The following is an 11,141-nucleotide window of genomic DNA, read 5'->3' as shown; positions in this document are numbered from 1 at the left end:
TATTCAAGTAATTAATACATTTAAATATATAAACCTTGTTATTGTGTAAACACATTCAGTTTATTAGTACTATTACAGAAATCCTACCTGTTTTTGCATGACAGACAAATATGCCTCACATTAAGTTTATTTATATGTTCATGTGAACTGGGCAATCCAAATGAATGGAAATTTCATATGCAAGTCAAATACATAAATGTAAAATTTAAGTTTAAATAATTCAAAAATTTAAATGTTTATAATTTTGATCTCTTTCTTTTGCTCTGACTCTCTTTGATGTTCTGTTAATTTAAAACCACAAAACATTTCACAAAGAACATGGCAAGGTTATATTGAAAGTCAACAAACCTCTCATTATTATTATCCATCAATTGTGTAATAATACAGTCGCTGCCACGTTAAATCCCAACTTCAGCAATTGTCATTTGTAATAATCATGTTGCTCCTTTCTAATGCCTGGAAAATGCAGCACTGAATTTTTGCACTGCCATAACCAGCAGTTTTTTTTTTTTTTTTTTGTGCAAATCTCTTGGACCTACTCAGTCCTGGTAGCACTGCGGTTCCTCAGGGCCTGGGTGTGGTGGTGGACGAGAAGGGGGCGGGGCTCGTCCGGGCGGCACCGCCTGAGGGGGTGGAGGCAAGGTGCTGGGTGACGAGGGTGGTAGGAAGCTTGTTGGTGGCGGTGGTGTGGGTGGAGAAGGAGGCAGAGTCACATTGATATTCAGACAGGTAGGAGGAAGAGCTCTGGTTGGAGGTGGTGTGTAAGGAGGAGGGGTTATGGATGTTGGGGGCGGGGTTGATGGCAAAGGGGGCAGGGTGGAGGTTGGAGAGTGGGTGGAGCAGAGCGGGGTGGGCGGCAGGGTGCCCTGCGGGACAGGAGGGCATCGGCTATGGGGGAGGCTGTAGATGTGGCTCAAGGGGTTGTTGTAAAGTGGGTATCGAGGGGGCGGGCAGGATCTCAAACGGGTAAATTTCATACAGCGACCCTAGAGAGTCAAATTTAAAATTAATACATTTTATATAAGAAAACAAAAATAAAGTATTCAAGAAGTCATATTATACTTTTTATTGAGAGTAATTGGTAAAACAATGTTTTGGGATTTTTTTTTTCAGGACACAGAATTAAGCCATGTTTTCTGGGTGTGCCAAGTTTCTGAATACCTTAAAAGGTGTTGATGTGTAAATGTGACGTCATACACTGTTGTTCAAAAGTTTGAGGTCAGTAAGATTTTTTTTTTTCTAAAATGAAATGAATATTTCTATTCAGCAAGGATGCATTAAATTGATCAAGTGACAGTAAAGACATTTAACATGTTAAAAAGAGATCTATTTCAAACTTTCTACTTTATCACACAATCCTCAACAAAAAAAATTCACAGTTTCCACAAAAATATTTAACATTAATATTAAGAAGTGTTTCTTGAGCAGCAAATCAACATATTAGAATTTCTGAAGGCTCACGTGACACAAAAGACTGGAGTAATGATGCTGAAAATTCAGCTTTATTACAGGAATAAATTACATTTTAAGATGTATTAAAAAAGAAAACAGCTATTTTAAATTGGAATAGTATTTCACAAAATTACACAGTAAGAGTACACAATAAGATTCTTCAAAAACATCAACAAATTTTACCACAAACTTTTGAACGTTAGTGCATATTAATAGTTTCTGTTTTTTTATGTCAGGAACTTTAATTTCAAGGCATGTGTTTTGGGAAAATTATTAAGTATGTATATTTAGTATGTCAAACTCTGACTTTACAAGATTAAGGAAAATCTGATTTCTTATGACACCTTTAAGAGTTTCTACTTGTTTAAAATAATTTGTATTCCACAGTATGGCTTTGAATTATAACGTAGGCCTTCGTGAGATGAATTGAGTACAGTTTAGTGTTTTGTGTTATATAGTTCAGTGCAGTTTAATTTAGCTTTAAAGAGTCAACAGAAGCTCTTGTTTGCTTGTGAAGATCCAAAGCAGTCTCATTGCTATAATTTTAAAGGCCATCTGATTTCTGTCCAACTTTCTTTTTCTAGTTACCACAGCAGATCAGACACCCCAAAACTCCCCTCTGTGCATTCTTCTGAGGGAAAGGGGAGGGTGGTTAATGCTTTAAGCAGACTGCATTCCTTTAGGCAGGAGCATTAGCAGATTGGTCCTATTGGTCTGAAGCTGAGCCAGTGTCCTGAGTACCTTCACTCACTCTGCCTCTGTTTCTGACTGCACTTATTGCTAACAGCTGGCCTCCTTTCATCCTCAATATACCTCACAATGTTTTTCATGTGTTCCTCACAATCTGCCTGCAACGTTCTAACAAGAACAGATTCTGAAAGAACCCAGAGGACTGCTTTTTTTTGCCATTACCTTCTATTACCTTAAACAGACATTTTAGTAGTCCTATTTAACTTAAAAATATTGTCATTGAGGTAAGAAATAAGCACAGCTGAGTTTATATATTCGTGAATATCTATGCTGTATAAGGATAATGAAAAATAAATATGTTTGATATGAAGTTTATTTAATAAAGTATACACTACTGGTCAAACATTTGATGTTTTAATATGATTTAAAATGACTGTTTTCTATTCGAATATATTTTAAAATTGTATTCCTGTGATGGAATTTTCAGCAGAATTTTCATTCTAACCTGCTGATTTGTTGCTCAATTAATATGAATTTTTCTTGGTGCTAACTCCAAACTTCTTAGTGTGTCACGATTTCCACAAAAATGTTAAGCAACAATTGTTTTTAACATTGGTAAAGATAAGAAATGTTCTTTGAGCAGCAAATCAAAGCATATTAGAATGATTTCTGAAGGATCAAGTGACACTGAAGCCTGGAGTAATGATGCTGAAAATTCAGCTTTTCATCACAGGAATAAAATACATTTGAAAATATATTCAAATAGAAAATAGTTATTGTTAATTATGACAATATTTCACAATATTACAGTTTTACTGTATTTTTGTTTAAATAAATGCAGTCCTGGTGAGCATAAGAGACTTCTCGATCTTTATTATTCCAAACCTCTTACCTGTAGTGTGCATATGCCCCAAATTGACAGCATTGTTAATAATATGGAGCATCTGTGTTATGCATGACACTATTTATTACCTTCTCTCCCGGCTGAGGTCTCATCACAGACACGCGGTCATATCCTCTCCTAAGCCACACCCACAAGGCATCCAGTTTCCCCTGGAAGATCCAAACACTCAATCAGCGGCTCAAGGAGATCAACACTTCAGAGCACATTGGCGCGAAATTCAAGCTGCAAAACACTTCATCAACAATGCAAGCATCATTGTCAGGAGAATCTGTAATTGACTACACGGAGCAGTTCAGAGAGACAGAGCCCTAAGGTACTCATCTTTAGAATTTAATTTTATGCAGGTTGTTAAATGATGAGTTTCCAGTTTCCTGTCTGGATCAAAGAAACATAAGCTGGCAGAACAGTGTCAGTTCTTAAAATTGGAATTTAGTGGATCAGACATCTGACTCCAGTTCTTCACTGTGTATTTTCAATTCAATGAATATTAACGTTTCTCATTATTTGGGTGTAAAAATAACTACTTAAGGCATAGCAGACAGTATATTCATATAGTACCTGTGACTTTTCTCAGGTATTGAGTGCCACATAAAATGAAATCAATTATTAATTTATTCGAAAATAATAAAATATTATCAAGACATTTAAAGCTGTTTAACTGTTTTAAATTATTTAGTTTAATGTAACAATAAACAAAAAATTAACTAAAACCAATTTATGAGTATTAAATATAGATACATCTCCCGTGACATTTGCATTCATTGGTGGCCAAAGTGTGTCAAAGTTCATTGGTTAATTCCACACATGAAGTGTCCAGTGGCATTTTTCAAGTAGATAATGGAAAATCAACTGGAAATCAATTAAAATAATTGAAATTCTATGCATAATGTTTTTATTATTGTTACTTTTAACTACCATTTTAATCATTAATTAAATAAACTGCATATTTCTATTTATTTGACATTTTTTAATTAATACGTTGATTTTAAATAGTACTCCGAGCCACATAGTAATAACTAAATGAGGATTTCTGTATATTTTGTAGAAATTTCTTAGAGATGCTGGGATGGATTTCCATTTATTTCACACCTACATTAAACTTAACGGATTTAAACAGTTATATTTTCAGTAAACAAATGTGTCCAGTATGAAAAACAACATTGAAATATTTCAGTGTAGCTCAACAGAATATTAACTGTTGAAACCACCAATCACTCGCTGAGGTAAATAACTTTGTCCCTTAGAAGTTATTGGTAACATTTGCCACACACTGGCCTGGATAACATCTCACTTCATTTCTTGAAAAGTTGTTGGCTTAAATGGAGATTTTACTGAGAGTAAACATCTTGCTGAATCTGGGTCGAATACACACAGAACTTTCTATTTGTTTTTCTCAACCTGTATATGTGTTTAATTTCTGCCTCTCAGAGTGGACTGTCACCCAGCATAATCCAGAGGAAAGAAGGTGGAAGAGAAAGAGAAAAGGAGTTTGTTTTGTTAGGAAATGGACCAGCTCTGCAAAGCTCATCTCCCTTGGGGTCAGCTCAGTTCAGAGTCTGGTTTAAATTAACCCTCCCCTTCCATCTGACAGAGACATTACGAAACAATGCAAGAACCGCTTCCTGGACTGACTGAGGCCACCTCAACAGCACTTCTGAGCACGCCGCTTCTTCTGAGCTCCTTCCAGTCTTCCAATGAATAATCACGTCATTCGTTGTCCATCAGATAACCATACCGTAAGCATGACACCGTACTGGGTCTTCTATAGCTGCTGTGTAATGTGTTTTTGTGAGGACACACTGGCATATGAACATTTCCTGACTTTCTTTGTATTAATTCAAAACCTTTTACGACGCCATCCCTGGCCAAATTATACCAGCATGAATTTTCCTTCTGGTTCAGGCTGGTTAGAGCTGCTTTGCTTCTGGTCGCTGGTTTGCCAGCAATGCCATGCTGTTCACCAGTAAAACATGGTGAATTAAGAATTGAAAAATTCACTTTATTACAATTTATATTAGGAAAATAAAAGAGAAAAAAGTGTTAATTTGTACTTTTTTAGTGAATTAATTTAAGTCTAGTTGGTTAAGCTAGTTAAAAAGCCTCAAGGGGTCACCATCTAACCAACATCTAGGGGCTATAACAATACATCAAATGACTAATGATATGATTTCACAATGCAACACACACAAAAAAACTACATATTTCATATATCTATAATGTATATTAGAAGACTTTATTTAGAATGTTATAAAAAGACAAAATTGCCACAAAACTTTCATCAAATATAAGATATATAAGATAAGATCATTTTTAACAACTTTATTTTTTATATTCATTTTTAATATTTTTGGTATTTCTCTAATTTTTTCTGTATTTTTTCAACAACTAGAATGTCATTTTGTTTTGTATATCCTACACTGAAAAAAAAACTCAAAAAATTGCTTGTAAATTTTTTAAATATAGAAAGACTTAAAAAGTATACTCTTATTATACTCCAATAATCTTTGTTTTATTTACAACTTTGAAAAATTGACTATATTAAAACTGACCTAACTATATTACTGCACAAGCCAGTGAAGAGCTGACGATTAATAACCCCCCCCCCCCCCCCCCCTTCTTCTTCTCTGTTTATCGTTTTCTCCCTTTAATGGAGCTGATGAAAGGAACAGATGGCATGTAGTGGATCTGATGTCAGCTCCAGCGAGCCTGCTGTCATATCGTTTGCACCTTCTCATATCCGATGCCATTCGGCTGTCCCCCCCTTATTATTTATTGTTCTATATTATTTAAAAACCTAAAGTGTATTTTTTTTGTTGTGGATGTCCCAAATGGGATACAGAATTTGCAATATTCCAATTCAGTTTCAATTAAATGTTCATGTTAAATTTTAGTTGCATTTTTTTTTGGTTAAAAAATTTAACTAGTTGTGTAAAACAGACACACCAAATCATAATATAAATATATCAATTGCAGGCCCCTGAATCTAATCAAATCGTAATGGTTTTATCTTGAGTTAGCCTATTGGTAAATAACGTATTGCTCGATAAGAGAATCGATGAAAGCACTGGCTGAAGCATAACAAACAATGCCCCCAAAATGCGTTTGAACATTTAAAATTAGGGCTGGGCAAAAAATATCGATTTCTCGATTTTAATCGAATCTTAAATCCCAAGAATCAATTAGTCTAGCCTGTTTTCAGTTAATGGATGGAACGTTAAAAGGCACTTCCCATCCAATATATTGCAATAAGCATTGTGCTTTGGTACTTTTAATATGAAACAAAGTCTCAGATTTCAAATTCTTTTCATTGTATTGCAGTATTCAAACAATAAATGCCGTTTTGGCGCTGTTTAACGTGGAGTGACAGATCGCTGTAGTGCCTCAGATCAAGAGACGCGGCAGCGCGAGGCGCACGTGAACTGATCATCTCCATATTAACACCAGATTCAGCACAAAATAAACATGACTAAACATCCGAAGGTAAGTTAAAACAAAGAGTACAACTTTACAATCCGTATCCTGTCTCATGTAATCGATATTGAATCGAATTGGTAATCGAATCGAATCGCAAGCTTGTGAATGAGAATCGAATCGTGAAATTTTTGTCAAAACCCAGCCCTATTTAAAATATCTAAATGTCATGCATTTGTTGTTTATATGCTTAAATGTGGTGAACTAAACATGTGGTTCCTCTTCTAGGCCCCCTGAAGATAAACTGATCTACCTTGATTGGTGAGTACCACTTCTGAGGGGAGATGGGTTTCCGCATGCCGTTGTTTAGGGTCCGTGTGGACGGAAACTCAAACTCTTGCTCTGGCATCTTCACCCGAGCATTCTTTGCCTTCTCCAGTTTGGCTCCTTCATCAGTGGATCCCTTATCTCCCCAGCGCACCTGGACACACACATACACATTCATAGTATCATTGCAGTGGACCGGAGCGAATGGAAGCTGTTCTTTTCTTTGCTAACACCCTTGCCTTACTTCCATCCTTTTAATGCCACCAACTCCTCTCCCACCGTAATACGAGGCGTCCACTGTTGGCCATTTCTTCTTTGGGTAGGCTTCATCCTCTTCATCCTTCAGAGCAAGACAGTCTTAAGTTAACATGAATTATTCATTGAGAAACCTTGTAGAGCGGGTCTTATTAATCCAGAATTGATTGGATTGCAATTCTATGCCAAGTTCCATTCGTTTTAAATTGTCACTAAAAAACATCTACAATAATATAATGAAATATTTACTATTGCTTACAAAAAAGGAGGATGGAAAAAGATGCTTTGGCTCATGCTAACCAGCCAAACTGACCCTGTTATTATTAGGCATTAGAGAGATGATTTGAAGTGTTTGGAAGAGCTGAATACATATGAATGCATCCTTTGTTTAATTTAATTATGCTCAAGGGTGCTCAAGAACGAAGTCATTATTTATTCTCATGAAAACAATAATTCTTTCCAAGCACGGACAGGAAATGATGTCAGTCTATACCTTCCAGTCATCTATCTGGATTTCATAGCTCGTAAGAAATCAGACAGAATCGGGTTTCCATATGTTCCCCCACAGTCTGACTGCAACAGTTTAAATGAGCTCGGGAGAAAGAACTTTCTTAGACGAACTTTTAGCATGAGCTTGACTTATTGATTTTTATTTTGAGTACTACCCTAGATATCTTCTGCAGAAACAGAAACAATATGAAGTCTGATGAGGATTCTTGCTAATGATCCAGCACTGTCTTTAAGGTTTAAAACAAGTGTTTAAATTTTAATGTTCAATTTATCAAAATACTACATTAATAACTAATTTAAATGCAGCTTTAAACTGCATTTTAATTCTGCTTCCATGTGTGAACTGTAATGACTTTATTGACGAATGGATAATAAGAAGCATCTTGCAAAAGGATAAAGGGAAAAAAAGATTTATAAAACTGCAGTTTGAATGTTGCATTTGAAAATTATTTATCAATTTATTGTTACATTTTAAAAAATTTTAAGCATGATTTAAGTTTAGGGTTGGTAAGATTTTATTAAATAGTTTTGAAAGGAGTCTCTTATGCTCATCAAGGCCACATTTATTTGATCAAAAATACAGTAAAAACTGTAATATTGTAAAGTATTATTACAATTTAAAATAATTGTTGTCTATTTTAATATATTTTAAAATAAATGTATTCCTGTGATGCGAAGCTGAATTTTCAGAATCATTTCTCCAGTCTTCAGTATGACATAAACCTTCAGAAATCATTCTAATATACTGATTTGATTCTCAAGAATTATTTATTATTATCAATGCTGAAAACAGTTGTGCTGGTTAATATTTTTGAATATGGAATATTTTTTAAATCATCATGACCCATCCCTAGTACTGTACAGCACAGTTGATCTTTCTGAAGTAAAGTTCAGATATACATTTTAATGCGATGAGCCCTGAGGGCAGTTTGTACTTCCACTGCAGACTGTTACCTCAGACACTGCAAGACCTGCTTTAAGCGTATGGAATTTCCTGTTTTGAAGGAGCAATCGGAGACTTGGATTGAGGAAGAGCTACTACGTGTCCAAGTTGAAATGTGCTATGGACAATTAAATTGTTCTCAAAAATTCATAAAGTTTGAGAGGCAGTACAAAAATTCCTCAGCAGTGGAACTGCTCTTTGTCTTTTCGTCTCCAGATGTTTACTTTTATCCTAGTCAAAAAAGGGTAAAAATCACTACAATTCGTCTACATTACAGGGTGGATTTTCGGATGAAATTCGAGATCTTAAATCACATAATTTTCTGACACTCTCTGTCTTTTGTCATTATCAGTTTGGCACCCGTGGCCACATCTATGAAAACCAAATGTTTGGAACAAATGTCAGTTGGCGTCTGCTCACAAGCAAAACCCTCTGAATAAAACTTGTTGAAGGAAAAAGGTTCCATGATGGTAACAAAAACACTGCTGATCCTACCAAGACACCAAGGCGTAGCATTGAAAATCTACATTAAATTTGAATTATTATTTGCTAGAAATCTACCTCTCCACTTCAGTTCCAGCTATTCAAAATGTGATTTGAGAGCTACGGCAGAGGGGAAGATTTTCATAGAATAACGACTATATAGGTCTGTTTCAAAAGGTTATCGTACGGCTACAAATGACTTAGAATGTAGTGTACAAGTCATATGGACTATGTATTATTTTTACTGTGCTTTTTAAATCATATTTAGAGCTTAATAGCTCCAGGTAGTGCTGGGCGGTATACCGGTTCATACTGAATACCGGTGTTTATTTTTGTTATGATATGAATTTTTAAAATACCACAATACATATGAAGTATGTCGCTTAAACAACATTCGGAACGCGACACTGTTTGAAAGGGGTCCCTTTTCACTGTTGCACTGTGGTGAGGGAACAGCTGTATGTGTTACTAAGCGTGAAAGTTCCGAAACTGAAGCTGTAGAACCAATAGAACGTGATGACACAGAAGAACTCATCCACAATATTCACATTGACCGCCACAAATATCCACCGCCCCCTGCCATCAGCTCCCGCGTCTCACACACACGAGCGCGACTTTAGCACTAGATTTAGCAACTTTCATGTATTAAAAGGGGTCGTGTTTGGTCACTATTTAGTGTGGTATTTTTTGACAATATTCACTCATCATGACAGTAAAATAGGGCATTCTAAGTCAATATACTGCAGTATTTCCTCTCTCAATCAGTAGAAAATATGGTTAACACCTGGTCATACATGAAAAAAAAAATGCCGTCATGTACCGTGAAACTGGTATAATTTTGAAAAATACCGTGATATAAATTTTTGGTCATACCGCCCAGCACTAGCTCCAGGTACTATCAATTTTACATGTATACAGATATAACAACCTGGACATTTTGCTAACTATCTCCTTTTTGTGTTCCACAGAAGCATGAGAATTACATGGGTTCATAACGACATGAAGGTGAGTAAATGATGACACAATTTTCATCTTTAGATGCGTTATTCCTTTAAAGTTACTAAGTTACTTAACGTTCAGGTCCGAAGATGGACATACAATCAGATTTTTTCCAACTTCTGGCTGTGATATGTGATCTTGAAGCAGTTCAGGACTCAGTATACATGGAAGAAAGACCAAACAAATGATCTCTTACCGAACTGTAGTCCATGACTGGTGGCGGCGGCTCATGGACGATCTGTTGAGATAAGAATGAAAATAAATTGTCTTAACACTAAAATGTTTGAAACCTTTATATATAATGCATTATAGAAGTATTTTACGGCATTAATTATGCCTGGTAATGCACTGTATAATGCATTGTATGATCTCATGAATAACTGTAAGCAGTTATAATATACATCACATTATAATACTTATCTATTATTACACCTTTAGATACTATAATGCATTAAAAAATATGACAAAACCAATCTGCAACCAAGGAATATGCAAATATTAGAATGCATTTTAATTTCAGTTGCAATTATTTGTGAAAAGAAGTACATTATAAATGCCTTTATTTTTTGACGTTATAGCCCTTCATGTCACAGGTATCGTTTTTGAAGGAATGGAAATCAGATTTTAATACAAATGCTATTTATTCCATCTCACTTCTTAGCAAGACTTTTTCCATGGCTCAGAATTTCATTTTGATTTGCACTTCAGAAAAGACATCACTGGGCACAAAAACTGCTTGAAAACCACTTTTCAGCACTGTAATAACTGGATTTTGGGCTCTGGTTGGGGTAACTTCTGAAAAAGAAAGCTGAGATGAGGGGCTCCAGTGCGAGACTTACCACTGTGCAACAGAGGGGCCAAAACCACCAGAGTGTCGCCATAGTGATCAGCAGCAGCAGTATCAGCAGTGCTATGGCCAAGAACGTTCCGTCGGTCTGATGGACAGAGCAGAAACACACATCCAGTGGAGGTTTATGGTCCAAAGGAAATAAACATTGAATAATCTTCCTCATGCCACACTCAAACCCTTCTGGATGGGGGTCCACTTAAAAATTTGCGGTGTAATGTAGTTTAGAGAGAGAATATTAATAGGAGTTGCTGCAAGCTTTTTAAAACACTATCTTGATCTTAGTGTGAGTGACTATGCCAGGAACCCCTTAAAAAGGA

General features: G+C 35.7%; 1 protein-coding gene across 1 annotated transcript in view; it reads right to left on the bottom strand.

Annotated features, from left to right (window-relative positions):
- Nucleotides 1-211: 211 nt before the first annotated feature.
- The window catches only part of antxr1b (ANTXR cell adhesion molecule 1b), a 24,785-nt gene continuing 13,855 nt past the window's right edge, over nt 212-11,141 (bottom strand). Inside the window, exons 13-18 of the mRNA XM_016447174.1 lie at nt 10,814-10,909; nt 10,171-10,212; nt 7,029-7,124; nt 6,771-6,938; nt 3,115-3,195; nt 212-986 (exon numbers count right to left, since the gene is read on the bottom strand). Of these exons, the coding sequence (XP_016302660.1) occupies nt 540-986; nt 3,115-3,195; nt 6,771-6,938; nt 7,029-7,124; nt 10,171-10,212; nt 10,814-10,909 (930 nt within the window). The 3' untranslated portion in view covers nt 212-539. The remainder of the gene's footprint in view (nt 987-3,114; nt 3,196-6,770; nt 6,939-7,028; nt 7,125-10,170; nt 10,213-10,813; nt 10,910-11,141) is intronic.

Source organism: Sinocyclocheilus anshuiensis, unplaced genomic scaffold (assembly GCF_001515605.1).
Source record: "Sinocyclocheilus anshuiensis isolate Anshui unplaced genomic scaffold, SAMN03320099.WGS_v1.1 scaffold343, whole genome shotgun sequence".
Classification (NCBI taxonomy): domain Eukaryota; kingdom Metazoa; phylum Chordata; class Actinopteri; order Cypriniformes; family Cyprinidae; genus Sinocyclocheilus; species Sinocyclocheilus anshuiensis.
The sequence above is the reverse complement of the archived record's forward strand: the minus strand, read 5'-3'. Positions and strand labels throughout refer to the sequence as shown.